The 16,741-nt window shown below is 41.8% G+C and overlaps 1 protein-coding gene across 1 annotated transcript in view; it reads left to right on the top strand.

Annotated features, from left to right (window-relative positions):
• commd5 (COMM domain containing 5) overlaps positions 1–8,216 on the top strand; it is a 37,791-nt gene extending 29,575 nt beyond the window's left edge. The window contains exons 7-8 of the mRNA XM_080187818.1: positions 1,068–1,143; positions 7,188–8,216. Of these exons, the coding sequence (XP_080043944.1) occupies positions 1,068–1,143; positions 7,188–7,289 (178 nt within the window). The 3' untranslated portion in view covers positions 7,290–8,216. The remainder of the gene's footprint in view (positions 1–1,067; positions 1,144–7,187) is intronic.
• The last annotated feature ends 8,525 nt before the right edge of the window (positions 8,217–16,741 follow it).

Raw genomic sequence — 16,741 nt, 5'->3', positions numbered from 1 at the left:
AGAAACTAACCAAACAAGGCCATTAATTTAATGACAGTTGCAATTTTTCAACATGACTTATTTTTCGATGTTTGTAAACTGAAGAGCTGCAGAAAGATTTATCCTGAAGAACCTATTGCAAAATGTGATATAGTCATCTTTGGATTTGGAGCTTAGTACTCTGTAATGTGTTTCTGAATGCTTCTAAGTTATTCTTGTATTTTTTTTAAAAACCTGTCATTTGTAACTGGTATGGAGCTCAAGCCCACTTGTGTTATAATGAATTCACAATTTGGTATTAAAAGCTATGATAAGAAAATGGGTGTAAAGGATTCGCTTATGAGACTGCTATTTGACCTGTCAGTGGTCTGCATGAATGTATTGAGAACAGGAGAAAGTTGTTCATCCCACCAAGTCCCTGCCCCATCATTCAATCAGATCATGGCTGATTTACACTTCAGTTTTTTTTTAAGTTTAAGCTTACTTATTAGTGTCACAAGTTGGCTTACATTAACACTGCAATGAAGTTATTATGAAAATCCCCTAGTCGCCACACTCTGACGCCTGTTTGGGTACAGTGAGGGAGTGCACCTGACCAGCACACGTCTTTTGGACTGTGGAAGCAAACCAGAACACCCGGAGGAAACCCACGTGGACGTGGGGAGAGTGTGCAGACTCCGCACAGACAATCACCCAAGCTGGGAATTGAACCCAGGTCCCTGGCACCAAGAGGCAGCAGTGCTAACCACTGTGCCAATCTTTGCTGCTTGTGTAGTTCATGCAGTCCTGCTTCCTCACCTTCCCCAGTGCTTACGTAGTCGTACCCCTCAAGCTATACATAACCCATTTTCTCTCTCTCGTGGCCTATTGTGGACTCTGGCTAATAACTACCACTTCTCTTTCGATACCCAAATGCAACAAAAGTTAAATCAATCTTGAAAGTTCCAATTGACCTCCAGTGTCTATAGCTTTGGGAGAAAATAGTTGCACATCTTTGGTCGTTGCTAGCTTTCTGACTAGATACAGTAGGTAGCCAAAATTAATGGTTCCTCTCTACCCTGGCACTCATATTGACTTTATGTTTGCAGTTCCTTGACCCGTGCTCTGCAGCCGGCTATACTGATGCAGTTAAAACTGGCGAATGGTCAAGTTCATCGTTTTGAAGTGAGTATCTTTTTGGTATACTTTTGTCAGCTGACTTGAGGCAGTGGCATGCGCTTCCTCGGTGACTGAATTTGGGCAGGATCACTGCTACATTTACAGACTTTCCAATTCGCAGATGAGGCATTCTGCAGAGTGTGACATTCTACAATTTGTGGTGCTAACTTCAGCAGCACTTTGTCTAGCAGCATGTCTTTGGCTGGTTGCCTGGAAGAATTGTTGGAGCTGGTTATTATAAAACGTTGATGCTGTAGTTTGGTCCTGTCGTGCTTCATCAAATTGATTCATAAGGGATGTAAGATTTCTAGGCATTCGATAGGTGTCAGCTGTGGCACAGTTGACAGCATTCTCACCTGTGAATCATGAGGTTGTTGGTTCAAGTCCCACTCCTGGACTTGAGCACAAATATTTTGGCTGACACTCCAGTGCAGCACTGAGGGAGTGCTCTATTATTGGAGGTGCTGTCTTTCAGGTGAGCTATTAAACCAAGGCCCCCTCATTGAATTATAGAAACCCTACAATGCAGGAGATTCATTCGGCCCGTTGAGTCTGCACCAAGTCTCTCTGTCAGAGTACCAGGCCCTTCACCGTCACCTTATACCCGTAAACCCCCCCTCATTTACCATGGTTAATTCATCTAACCACATTTTGGAACATGAAGGGGCAATTTAGCATGGTCAATCCACCTCACCTATGCATCTTTGGTCTGTGGGAGGAAACTGGAGCACTCGGAGGAAACCTACGCAGACACGGGAAGAATGGTTAGCACTGCTGCCTCACAGTGCCAGGGACCTGGCAATTAGGGGATTTTCACAGTAACTTCATTGCAGTCTTAATGTAAGCCAACTTGTGATTAATAAATAAAGAACTTTAAAGAAATAAAAATGTGTAAACTCTGCACAGATAGTCACCTAAGGCCAGAATTGAACCTGGGTTCCTGGTGCTGTGAGGCAGCAGTGCGAATCAGGTGGGTCCTATGGCACTATCGATGTCAATACATATCCCTCAATCAAATCATGAAAACAGATTAACTGATTGTCATCATAATACTGTTTGTGGGAGCTTGCTCTGCACAAATTGGCTGCTGCCTTCCCTAAAGTAGTGACTACACTTCAAAAACTATTGTATTGGCTGAAATGTACTTTGGGTCACCTTGAGATTGTGCGAAGCCTTAAATGAATTAGTGTTTATTTTCTCCAAGATGTGATGGAGCACTTCAGGACTCAGCAGCTCTTCCGTCCTTGTTCCTAATTAGATTAACAAATTATTGTCTCCCTGCCCAGGAGGGTTTAGATATTCCTTAAAATCCTCCTCCATCTTCAGTTAATGCTTTACCATTTCAAAGTGGAGGCTAAGTTAATAAGAGGTAACCTCTTGCTAAGTATGGATGCACAAGCACAGGATTAACAGCCACAATCCCGAGAATTTAAATCTTGCAATGCCAAATGGTGAAACTGAATTCAGTAAATCCAGTAATTCCGGGACACGCAGCAGAAGATTGTCATTAAAGCTGCAGGATTGTCATAAAATTCCAAGAGATCTGCTGTGTCTTCCAGGAACCCTGATTCTGACCATAGAAAGCATTATTTCTGGTTGTATCACAGCTTGGTATGGCTCCTGCTCTGTCCAAGCTTGCAAGAAGCTACAAAGAGCCCAGAATGTACCCCAGTCCATCACTCAATCCAGCCTCCTATTCATCAACACTGTCCACATTTCACACTACCTTGGAAAAGCAGCTAACATAATCAAGGACCCTACACACCCTGAAGAAACTCTCTTCCACCTTCTTTCATCGGGAAAAAGGTACAAAAATCTGAGGTCACATACTAACCAACTCAGGAACAGCTTCTTCCTTGCTGCCATCAGACTTTCGAATGGACCTACCTCACATTAAATTTATCTTTTTCTATACCTTAGCTATGACTGTAACACTACATTTTGCACTCTCTCCTTTCCTTCCCTATGTACGGTATACTTTGTATGGCATGCAAGAAACAATACTTTACACTGTATATTAATACATGTGACAATGAATCAAATCAAAACCATGCACATACTAATTGCCTATACCCTCAAGGCTATTGAGTATTGCTGTCAATGTCAGCCAGATCTCAAGAACAAATACATTTTCAACAAACATAAAAATAGGGTTTATTTTATGTTTACTTGAATTTAATGATTAAAAATAAACTCATGCAAGGGAATGTGGGTGTTGTTGCCAAGGCTGGCATTTGTTACTCATCCTTCATTGCCCTTGGGAAGGTAGTGGTGAGCCACCATCTTGAAGCAGTGCAGTCCGTAGTGTATCTATAAAGACGCATTCGCTGTTTTGTTCCATGATTAACGGGTTCAGAACATACTCCCAGTGAGATCAGAATGCTGAAAACAGACTTTTCCAAACTGCCAGTCCTGCCAAATTCAAGAAGGCAAGCCTGGCCTAAAAGTACAACCAGATATAGAAATGTCACACACACATATACACACACACACACACACACACACAGTGCAGCAGGAGGAAAGACACAATGATTCTGCAGGCTCAACAACTGAAGCCTGAAGGTTTTAGTTTTGTTTCTCCAGGGTTAAGAGAACGGAAACATTTTTTGCTCCGTGAATGCGTTGCCAAGATATAATCGCAGGCCTTAATTTGCTGCTGGTGTTAGGCTTTTGGAAGATCAGCTTGTAACTTGAGTTAATCAGTAAACATGGGAGGGGCCAGTGCTGAAAATGAATGGTAATTAGAATCTGAGATGCATCAAACTTATATAAGTATGAACTGCTGCCAATTGCAAACGTTATATAACCACATTTGGTCTGTTGCCCATTCGTGTACCGACTTCTATTAAAGGCTGCAAACTGCAAACAGAACTGTTTAATCTTGTAGCATTTGTGACATTTACTCAGCGTTAAATCTGGATTGTAACTTTCTCCCATGAACTTAAAGAGCATTAAGAACAAGGTCTGCAAAAATGACTCCACATTTGCCTATTACAGGACTTCCTGACAGGTTAACTATCCTATATCTACTGCAAACATCAGGTCATCCAAATCTTTCTTGTCCGCATCTCATACCTAGTTCCACTCACTCAAAGTCTTTCCTGACCTACATTGACTCCCAGACCCCTGCTGTGCCATAGTTAAAATTATTTTCCTTGTGCTTAAATCCATTCTTGGCCTCATGCGCCAGGGACCTGAGTTCAATTCTGGCCTCGGGTCACTGTGCGGAGTCGGCATATTCTTCCCGTGTCTGTGTAGTTTTCCTCTGGATGCTCTGGTTTCCCCCCGCCACTCCAAGGATGTGCGGGTTGGATAGATTGGCCATGCTAAATTACTCCTCGGTGTCAAAGGATTAGCAGGGTAGATGTGTGGGGTTATGGGGTTAAGGTCTGGGTGGGATTGTTGTCAGTGCAGGCTTGATGGGCTGAATGGCTTCCTTGATTCTATGATTCATTTCTCCATAACTCTAACATAATCCAGATCCACAAACCCCAGGCATTCTTCCGACTATGACTCTGGCTCTTGTGCATTCTGCTACTGCCTTCGCTCTTCAATTGGCAAGTATACCTTCAGCCACTTCAGCCCTTTGCTCTGCAATTCCCTCTCCATAAATTCCTCAGCCCCTCTAGTTCCATCTTTTCTTTCAGGATCCTTCTTTAAAGCCTATCGGCTTGACCAAGCTTTGGGTAACCTGAGTATTTTTGCTCAGTACTATTATTTTTGATTATGGCACTGTGAAGTAGCTTGGCAAGTTATGCTGCATTAAAGGTGCTTTATAAATGCAAGGTATTTTTCAGTACATTGTAACTTTAACTTTAAACAAAATGTCAGAAATAGGATAACATTAACACTGCAATGAAGTTACTGTGAAAATCCCCTAGTTGCTACACTCTGCCCGTTCAGGTGCACTGAGGGAGAATTTAGCATGGCCAATGCACCTATCCAGCCTGTCTTTTGGACTGTGGGTGGAAACCGGAGCACCCGGAGGAAACCCATGCAGACACGGTGAGAACGTGCAGACTTCACACAGAGATAGTGTCCCAAGCCAGGAAGAGCCACTGTTCCTTCGGCTGAGTGAAGAAGAACCAGCGCTCCAAAAGCTCATGATTCCATATAAACCTAGTGGACTTTAACCTGGTGTTGTGAGACTTCTTACTGTTCTGTTAATATGCAGCGCTGTGAGAGGATTTCTCACTGTTTATTGTGGGATTGAATCATGGCCTCTTGAGCATCCAACTTTTCATCATTTACCCTTGTGTTCCAAGTGTTAGAAGTCCCTTCCTGAAACTCTCTACCTTGCTCTTTCCTCCCCTGAAGACATTCCTCAAAAGGAAAACATCTTGATACTTGACCTCACAGCTCATGTGGCCCAGTGTCAAAATTGACACTCTGTGGGACATTTTATTTCAAGAAAGGTACTGTATAAATGCAAATTGTTGAATACCTGGTGAACACTGTGAAGATGTGCCTGGGTTGATGCACTAGACAGGTTTTCCTCCAAGTGATGAATTATTGATCAGTCATTCAGATTGAACGCGAGCATTTGAGGGCTAACCCATCGAGAATAATACCATCCCATGTGATCTGGCAGATTCTGAAAGTTGTTTGATGTGGGTCATGATGCGAAAGCATTTCTGGGTCTCTGCTCATTTAGCAGACGCCAGCCCGATGCAAGCATATGACAAGTATTAATTGAAAGTCCCTCCTGTCATTAATAGGACTGGGAACTGAAAAGCAGTATCCTGACATCCATTTGGTTTCTGCCTAATTAAATGCCAGCCAGGACTATCCTTTCAGTCATTTCATCATCTAATTTCACTGCTGCTGATCTTTTGAGGTCAATGCTTTTCAGAATCTCACTGAGATTATCTGTTGATACTAGAAAGAAAGGGTAAAAAACTGATGAACCTGTCTTCAATCCTAGAGTTGTTTGCCTGTTTTGGTGTTAGTCCTTCTCAGTCCTCGAACCCAAGAAATAGCCACCTGAAATTGCGGGGGCAAGTTTTCAGCTTGTTGCAGGTGTACACACACTCGAGTTCCATTTGCTACAGCAGTCCTGTAACTAAAAAGCTAACCGGGCGGTTTTTGTGTTGTAATTCCAAAGTGTTCCCACTGCCTTTGAATTCACTATTGACAAGAGCGGCAAGCTGGCACAGTGGTTAGCACAGCTGCCTCACAGCAGCAGGGATGCAGGTTCGAATCTGGCCTCGGCTCACGTCTGCATGCTTTACCCCCATCTGCGCAGGTTTCCTCCAGATACTCCGGTTTCATAGAATCCTGCTGTGCAGGAGGAGGCCACTTGGATCATCAAGCCTGCACCGACCACAATCCCAGCCAGGTCCTGTGCTAGGCGGACCCTAGTTAGTCCCCCTCACATAAAGGAGCAATTTAGCATGGCCAGTCGCTAACCCGCACATCTTTGGACAGTGGGAGGAAACCAGAACACCCTGAGGAAACCCACGCAGACGAGGGGCGAATGTGCAAACTCCACACAGACAGTGACCCAAGGCCTGAATTGAACCTGGGTCCCTGGTGCTGTGAAGCAGCAATGCTAGCCACTGTGCCACCTTGCCACCCCACAGTCAAAGATGTGCAGGTTAGTATTTGGCTATGGCAAATTGCCCTTAGTGTCAGGGGGACTAACCAGGGTAAATGCATGGGATTACAGGGATAAAGCCTGGATGGAATTGTATTCGGTGCAGACCCGATGGGCCAAATGGCCGCCTCCTGCACTGTAGGGATTCCATGATTTATTTGCGATTGTCTTGAATTTATTTCCCTGAATTTTAGCCTCCCACACAGGTGTAATTATTGTCTTCATGTTTACTTACCAAACTCTTTCATAATGCTAAAAATCTCTACCAGGTTCCCCCCCCCCCAACCCCCAGTCTTTTCTTGCTACAGGAAAGAACCTGCATCCTGTTCAGTAAATAATCTCTGCTTTTGCAAACATTGTAAGCACAAGAAAAGTTGGATCCCATTTACTTCCAAGCATAATCAACCAGCAAATACGTCCATTTCAAATGTTCCTGTGCTTTTGTGACCATTAGGTCCCGGTTACGAAGTTCCAGGAGTTGCGGTACAACGTCGCCCTGATCCTGAAGGAAATGAATGACTTGGAAAAAAGAAGCATTCTCAAAATTCAAGATTAGTGTATTTCAGAATGTCATTAAAACAAAATTGCAAACCAGGAACTTGCCTATAATCTTCTGTAGGAGACAGTCTTGCTTTATTAAAACTGCTGTGGCCAGATAATTTTTCATTATTTTTAGTACGTGTTGTCATCCAAGTACTGACTTATGGACTGAGATCCCTGGAGTATCATGGGCTTCTTGAATTGATTCCCAATATTCAACAGCCTTAACATGTCGATCTTACAAATCCAACCTGTGTGTCTGTTAACACTGCTGTAACTGGGCCAGATAGATCATCCCAAGTCACACACCCACTTCGCAGCCATCTATTTAAAAGGAGACTTTATATTGGCAGAAGTCTGGCTTTTCGGGTGACAAGGAGAGGGAGACAGAGTGGAGTGAAATGTAAGAAAGGATGCAAGAACTGCAATAAACGATGGTAATAATGTATTCATCCAAATTGGTAAATGGCTAAAGAATGTGAATCGGGTCATGTTTGAATGTGATCAGCCCTTTTATGTAAGCTGTTGAGTTGAATGACCTTTAGCTTGTGGTACAATGACAGATTCAGTTTCAAATGTAACTTCAAAAGTTGTATAACTTGTGATATAAAGCAGCATACTTTTGACATTCCATTTTTCAGTCTGGGAAAGACTCTGCCCAGTGCAGAAACTGATCACTGTACTTGGGTCTCCAAACCAGGCCACTGAAAAATCCATCCAGATAGTCAGAGTTTCTATCCCATTGTAGAGTATGTGTACCCTATTTATCCTGATCCAAAGGACTTGGATTTCGATAGGAATTAATGGTGTTAAATCTTCAGGCTTGTACTGTCAGAACCAGGTCGTTAGTCAATTGGAGTCTAAATTCTTTGGTGTTAGCCTCTGTTCCAAAACTACTGATGGAAACTGAGATAATAGAAAAAAATAAAGTATTTGAACTTTTTTTGTCTCTTCTCTCTCCCTTTTTATCACTGCTGATCTCACAGTAGCTTGAACTCTTGCATGAGGAATATTCCATTGCACCTCTGTCATTTAACTGAGTCTGCGTCAACCACACCCAAGCCCTATCCCCTTAACCTCATCTATTTACTCTGCTAGTCCCCCTAATACTAGGGCAATTTAGCATGGCCAATCAACCTAACCTGCACATCTTTGGAGTGTGGGAGGAAACCCACACAGACACAGGAAAAAGGTGCAAACTTGACAGTGACCCAAGGCCAGAACTGAACCTAGCTCTCTGGCACTGTAAGGCAGTAGTGCTAACCACTCTGCCACCATGCCACTCAATGCAGTGTATATTCTTCATGCATAGTGGTGTCATTATTTCCTCACTGAAATATTGGTTTTGACCTATTTGGGTCAAAATGAAGTTAGAAGCTTCAACATTCCCATTCTAATCCGGACCTAGGCTGTCACGTCAGCGCATTGAAAAGGGAGAGCTAGATCACTGACCCAACTACAAGGAATGTTGAATTGTCCCAGTACCCCAACTAACATTTCTACCCCAATTGCCATCAGTAAACACTGACATTCATCTAACTTGCTATTCATTGTGCGCAAATTGTGATCACCCATATAAATCTCTCCACTTAATTTGAATTTATTAGTATATAATCTGCTTTGGGACATCCAAGAGATGTGACATGGTACAGAAATGTGTGTCCTATGCACAACCATCCCTTTACAGATCACTTTTAGCTTAGGCAATTCAGTTTCAAATATTATAAAACCTCAAGAGGTTGTATAAATTAATCTATAAGGCATCATACTTTTGGCATTCCGTTTTTAGTCTGGTAGTTCTCTTGTCAGGAAATCTAGAACTAAGGGATACAGTTTCAAAATAAGGGGTTATGATGATGATGAGTTAGTGTTTGAAATCCTCTTCAGCAGCGAGCAATGGCGCATTAGTCATTGACCCTTATTTAAAACTAAGTTAGTCAGATTTTTGATAAGCAAAGGAGTCAGAGGTTTATTTGGGGAGCAGGCATGATCTTATGAAATGGTGTAGCAGGCTTGAGAGGCTGAATGGCGCCTCCCTGATCTTGTTTCCAATGTTCTTAAGAATTAATACTTAAAGTTGCAGAATTCATCTAAATCCGACAGATCAAGTATTTTAATATTTCACAAGAGGCTAAGTATAAATTGTTGGATGTACAGATTTTTATGCTAACCTTAATTATCCAGAAGGTTTGTGAAATTTGCTTAGGACGTTTTACTACTGTTACTTTTTTGAACACTCTATTAATTGTCAGCGCTCCAGCAATACTAACTTGAATCATTGCTTGGCTACAGACAGTAGCCACTATAATTTTTAAATGGTTGCTCATAGTGCACGTCTAAAGATCAAAGCTTTAAAAGGACAGGTATGATAATGAAATAACTATTGCACCTGTTAATGCTTGATAGAATCTTAATATTTAATCTATATTTCCTTTCCCTATTCTTTAAAGGTTCTGTACATCAAACCGCACCAGCCCACCTTGCTTGCTTACCAAACTGCTCTTGCAGCCTTTTAAATAGTCTTCAGTATTGTTCCATGCAGCTCTTTACCTGAGTGAGGCAAGTTCCTAGTTTTTGTAAAGTAATGGGCCAGGATAAACTGTCAAAATAGCGGTGAGACTGTCAGTGGCCACTGTTACTTATGCAGGACTGAGAGAGACAGGTTTGCAGTTAAACATGAATGTGCAAAGGTTGCTGTCTGGGTTGTGCCACTCCACTTAGCTCTGCAAAACCAGCTGCCTGCCATAACATTGAAATACATTGGTATTACATTGCTGCAATTGCACACCAGACAGCACAAAACTCATCCAATTAAGTCTAAATACCCTCTAATAATGTGGTCAGTGTTAATTGCCAAATCAGCTGCTCTTTCAATGAAACGGAAATGCAGAATTCCACTTTTCCAGCTATTTTTGGAATTTTGAAAAGACAAAATCTAATTTTATTTTTCCTTCTCAATCCAATTTGTTACAATCTAGTTAGGGATCAGTAACTTCTTGTTTTTAAAGTAGATTCTTTTCACCACTGTGTCCTTATTGGTCACACTTTCAGCCATGCAAAAACATTTAACCATCTAAATGGATAAATCTAACAAATATGTGTCACATAACAGAAAATTTTGACTCACTAATTCAGTGCAAGTCTGGACTGTTCTTGATTATCAGAAGCAAGTAGCTCCAACTTGCAGACTATTCACCATTCTGGTGAGTAACCTTTTACCATATGTCCTATTAGCTTGTGACTACATTCTGCTTAATCCCATTTGCTGTTATCTGTGTATTAATTGCCCTGTGTGGGAGTCACACCATAATGCCTTATGAAAAGCTATATCAGACTCTAGCAGTTTAATAATTGAAGGAAGTCTAAACTATGACCTATCGTGTTATGTAGGTCTGTCACATTTGACTTTCTCCAGCTTTACAAGAGAATTCTGGAAAATTAAAAAATCAAGTTCCAGTAAATTATCTGGTAGGTTTGAGTCACTTTAGTACCATTTCCTTTTGAAATAGTAACCACTGCTGCCTTTCAAAAATTATCAAAAGAATGAATAGCTATAAATTTGCTGGTATGAAAGATTTGATTGCATGTATTTTGGAATGAGCAACTGATGTCATAATGGAAGAATCAAGCAGTTGCTCTATGAAGGGAAACAAAATGGGTCATTAGGTACTTAAAATATTTGTTTCCTCGACCATTGCGATAAGATGTTCTAACCCACTCTGCTATGTATCTGGGTCAATTCTGAAATGAACCTTTTTTTTAACCCCATCATTGTCAACTGTCTGACCATTCATGCACAGTCATACAGAATGAATAATAAATATATCCATAAACTGTTCAAAAGCTGGATAGCTAACACTATAATAATGTATGTAAACAAAGACCTAGTTCTGGCTGTCCTTACCTTGGTACTATTTAGTAGGGCACTGCTGTTTACAATCTCATCTGTTCAGTATATTAGCAGGGTGCAGAGTTCATCACACTTCCTGCAACGGTGTGCAACTCGCCTTTCACACATTCACTTCCAAGTTTTGTTTATCTTTCAGCGTTTCTTTTGACTCAATAGCAGGAGTCGAGGCTGTCGATTGCAGGAACGAGTTTTTTTTTCAACTTATCACTGAGAAAGAGCATAGTAAACAGGCAAGGCAAGAAAACATGAGTTGAAGGAAAAACTTAGACCTCTCCTTGAAACATTTCAAAGCACTTCAAATACAAAAATGAAAACTTGCGTTTACGACCATAGGGACTTATTTTACTTTTATTCATTTGTGGGACATGGGTGTCGCTGGCTGGCCAGCATTTATTGCCCATCACTAGTAGCCTGAGAGCAGTTGAGAGTCGTTGCCAGGCTCTGGAGTCACATGTAGGCCAGACCAGATAAAGACGGCAGATCTCCTTCCTTAAAGGACATTGGTGAACCAGATGGGTTTTTCTGACAATTGACAATATCATCATCATCAGTAGATTTTTAATTCCAGAGTTTTTTTTTAAATTGAATTCAAATTCCACTAGTTGACTTGGAGGATTCAAACCCAGATTAGCTGAGTTTCTGGATTAGTAGTCGAGTGATAATACTACTAGGTCATCACGCTCCTAAGTGTTCCAAAGCAATATACAGCTGATGAAGTACCAGTCACTTGCATTTTAAAAAAAAAACTCAATTTGATTGAGTTCAGCCAAGTGGCACATAGTAATAGCTACGTGATAATATTGACAGAGTCATAGAGGTTCACAGCATGGGAACAGGCCCTCTGGCCCAACATGTTCATACTGTCCAATTTTTACCACTAAGCTAGTCTCAATTGCCTGCGTCAGACCCATATTCTTCTATACCCATTTTACCCATGTAACTGTCTAAAGGCTTTTTAAAAGACAAAATTGTACCTGTCTCCACTATTACCTCTGGCAGCTTGTTCCAGATACTCACCACCTTCTGTGTGAAAAGTTTGCCCCTCTGGACCCTTTTGCATCTCTCCTCATAAACCGATGCCCTCTAGTTTTAGACTCCCCTGCCTTTGGGAAAAGATTTTGAACTATCTAGCTGATCTATGCCCCTCATTATAGATCTCCATAAGATCACCCCTCAGCCTTCTACGCTCCAGGGAAAAAAGTTCTAGTTTATCCAGCCTCTCCTTATTACTCAGACCATCAAGTCCTGGTAGCATCTTAGTAAATCTTTTTTGCATCTTTTTTAGTTTAATAATATCATTTCTATAATAGGGTGACCAGAACTACACACAGTAGTCCAGGTGTGGCCTTACCAATGTCTTAAACAAGATGTCTTAACACCTGTGTTCAATGTTCTGACCAATGAAACCAAGCATGCTGAATGCTTTCTTCACCACTCTGTCCACCTGTGATTCAATTTTCAAGGAGCTGTGAACCTGTATCCTGAGTTCTCTTTGTTCTATAACCCTCCCCAGCACCCTACCATTAACTGAGTAAGTGCTGCCCTGGTTCAATCCACCAAAATGCATCACCTCACATTTATCTGAATTAAACTCCATCTGCCATTTATCGGTCCAGTGGTGCAACTGATCAAGATCCCGTTGCAATCCTAGATAACTTTCACTTTCCACTATGCCACCAGTCTTGGTGTCATCTACAAACTTACTAAACATGCCTCCTAAATTCTCATCCAAATCATTAAAATAAATGACAAATAACAGTGAACCCAGCGCTCATCCCTGAGACACACTGCCAGTCACAGGTCTCCAGTTTGAAAAACAACCCTCTGCAACCACCTTCTGACATGATCTGTATTTTTGATGTTGATTGAGCAATAAATGTTAGTCAGAATAAACGCTCCCCTTTGAAAAAATGCCATAGGATTTTTTAGGCCAAAATAAGTAAGAGAGTGTAGATAAAGCATCAATTTAACATTGTGTACAAAAGGCAGGACCTCTGACAGGGGATGACCTCTGACAGCGTAGCACTCCCGCAGAACCAGGCATATCAGCCTTGATTTTTATGCCCATGTCAATAGCCAGGTAATCAGTTTACAGGTGTAGGTTGAAGGGTAAATATTGGCCTGGGGTGAAATGTCCTGGTCTTTTTGAAAATGGTGCACTAGGATCTTTTACATTCTCCCAAGAGGAAACTTGGGCCTAATTTGAAGGCCTCCTCTGAAAAACAGCATCCCCAGCAGGGCAGCACTCAGTATTTCACTGAAGTAGCACTTTGAATTATGTGTTTAAGTTCACAAAAAGCAACATAAATCCAATCTGTTCCTTCAGCTTGCTCTCAATCAGCAAAGTGATGGAATGTGTCATTGACAGTGCTGTAAAATGGCACTTAGTAATAAGCTGCTCGTCATTGCAACCAGAATCTTGGCTAGGATCTCATTACAGCCTTGGTTTGAAGATGGACAAAATAACTAAACTTTAAAGCTGAGGTGAAAGTGACTGTCCTTGATATCAAAGCAGATTTAATTGAGTGTGACATCAAAGAGTCCAAGTAAATTGAAGTTAACGGGAATCCTGAGGAAAACTAAAGGCTATGGGAATCATATGCCGCAAGATGTTAGGATGCTATTAAAATGAATATATGGTAAAATCAAACTGCCATGTATTGTTGTAAACAATCAGCAGGGAAAGGAAAGAATAGGGAACAGGGTGTTTTTGCAATTGATCCAATCAATAGTCAGAGGGCTGAGCCAGGAAACAGTTCAGACACAGACAAGGTGTTGAAGAAGCAGCAGCAAGAGAGAGAAACAGGGGCAGCCATATTCAGGAAACAGTTGAAGATGGAATGCTGAGGGCAAAGACCAGTTTGTGAAAAAGATGGTTTTCTTTGGCGAATTGAAGACCATTTCCAAATCCTGGTCACTTGAATTGTATGGTGTGGTAATCACTGGCTGGATTAGACCAACAAGTTTACAGTTGTTGTCTGGGAAACAGGAGTCTTAGCAGAGTTTAGGGACGGAGGGAAACAGGTGCTTTTGGGTTTTCATTCTTTGAGGGACTAAGTGCTTACGATTGATTTGTGGAAATATAAGCTTGTTCTTTGTAGTGTTGTATTATTTTTCTTCTTTAATAAATACTCCTGCTTGTTTAATGAAAGAGAGGCCTGAGTTCCCACTGTTTCTGCAAACATTTCTCACTAACATCCAAAAAGAAATAAACCAGCGGAAACCAGTGTTTAAGGTTGGAATGTGCTCACACATAACATCAGTGAGGTTTTGTAACACTTGAGGAAACTCCACTGACTGGAGTCATACCTGGCACAAAGGAAGATGGCTGTGGTTGTTCAAGGCCAAATCATTTCATCTTCAGGATATCGCTACAGCATTTCCAGAGGGCAGTGACTTAGATCCAACCATCTTCAGCTGCTTCACTAATGACTTTCCCTCCATTATAAGGTTAGAAGTGGAGATGTTTGTTGACAGTGACAGTTTTCAGTTCAATTCACACCTCCCCATCTGTGCTGCATGCAGAAAGACCTGGACAACATTGGATTGAGAAGTGGCAAATAACATTTACCCCCCCCCCCAACATTAGAAAGTCTAACCAGCACTTTCACTTGACATTCAACAACCTTACCAATGTTGAAACCCTGGGGGTTACTACTCACCAGAAACTGAACTGAGCCAGCTACATAATACTGTGACAAGACTAGGTCACATGCTGGACATTTGCAGTGACCATCTCACCTCCTGACTTCCCATTGTCCACTATCTATAAGGCACAAGAGTATGGAAATACTTTCCAGTTGCCTGGAGGAGTGCAGCTCTAACAACATTTAAGAGGTTCAGTAGTACGCAAAACAACCCACTTGATTAGCCCCCCTATCCACCACTTTAGTCCCTTTAATGGTCCCCCATTAGAGGGGAACATTTAGTCCCCTCACCATTGACATACAGTGGCTGCAGTGTGAATCACCTACATGATGTACTGCAGGAACTCTCCAAGGCTTTTTCCTGCAACTTCTACCTCTTACATTTGATTTGATTTTTGACTTGATTTATTATTGTCGCATGTATTAACGTACAGTGAAAAGTATTGTTTCTTGCGTGCTATACAGACAAAACATACCATTCATAGAGATGGAAATGAGAGAGTGCAGAATGTAGTGTTACAGTCATAGCTGGGGTGTAGAGAAAGATCAACTTAATGCAAAGTAAGTCCATTCAAAAGTCTGACAGCAGCAGGAAAGAAGCTGTTCTTGAGTCAGTTGGTACATGACCTCAGACTTTTGTATCTTTTCCCCGAAGGAAGAAGATGAAAGAGAGAATGTCTGTGGTACATGGGGTCCTTAATTATGCTGGCTGCTTTGTCGAGACAGCAGAACGTGTAGACAGAGTCAATGGATGGGAGACTGGTTTGCGTGATGTATTAGGCTACATTCATGACCTTTTGTAGTTCCTTGCTGTCTTGGGCAGAGCAGGAGCCATGCCAAGCTGTGATACAACCAGAAAGAATGTTTGATAAGGACAACAACAGCAGGTGCATGGGAATACCTTCCCCTCCAAGTCACTCACCATCCTGACATGGAACTGTATTGCCATTCATTCAATATTACTGGCTCAAAATCCTGCTATATCCTTCCTAACAGCAACTGTGCATACACCAGCACATGGATTACAGCAGTTTACAAAGGAAACTTGTCTCCATCTTCTCAATGGAAATTAGCTTTGGGCAATAATGTTGGCCTTGCCAGTGGTTATCCACATCCCGTGAATACACTTGTAACAAAATCTCTGGAGCAGGGTTTGAACCCATTCCACTGCCTTCTGACTTAGATGCATAACTGTTACCATATAACACAGCTTGTTTTGTCAACTACCCACACTGACCTTATTTCTACCTAGCAAACATCTGTCATTATCATGTACCCTCTCCCATTTTTCTGCCTAATTAAGTTACTGATATAAATCCTTTTGCAAATAGTTTATGTTACGCTCCCAAACAATCAGATATGGGCACAAACGAAAAGTGGAACTTTTTCAAGGAACAAATATTGCGTGTCCTTGATAGGTATGTCCCTGGCAGGCAGGGAGGAAATGACTGAGTGAGGGAACCATGGTTCACAAAGGAGGTTGGATGTCTTGTCAAGAGGAAAAAAGGAAGTGCATGTAAGGATGTAAAAACAAGGTTCAGTTGGGTCGCTTGAGGGTTACAACGTAGCTAGGAATGAGTTAAAAAAAGGGCTTGGGGAGCTGGGGCGGTGGTGGGGGTGGGGGGGAGCGGTGGTGGGCACGGGGCATGAGATGTCCTTGGCGGGTCGGATAAAGGAAAACCCCAAGGCTTTTTATTCTTGTGTGAGGAATAAAAGAATGACCAGGGTGAGATTAGGGCCAGTTAAGGATAGTATTGGGAACTCATGCATGGAATCAGAAGAGGTAGGTGAGGCTTTGAATGAACACTTTTCTTCAATGTTCACTAAGGAGAGGGGCCATGTGTGTGTGATACAGGCTGATAGAATGGAGGAGGTAGATGTTCTGAGGGAAGATGTATGAGCAATTTTGAA

This window comes from Carcharhinus amblyrhynchos, chromosome 4 (genome assembly GCF_965287045.1).
Source record: "Carcharhinus amblyrhynchos chromosome 4, sCarAmb.v2.hapA, whole genome shotgun sequence".
NCBI classification, from domain to species: Eukaryota; Metazoa; Chordata; class Chondrichthyes; order Carcharhiniformes; family Carcharhinidae; genus Carcharhinus; species Carcharhinus amblyrhynchos.
The sequence above is the reverse complement of the archived record's forward strand: the minus strand, read 5'-3'. Positions and strand labels throughout refer to the sequence as shown.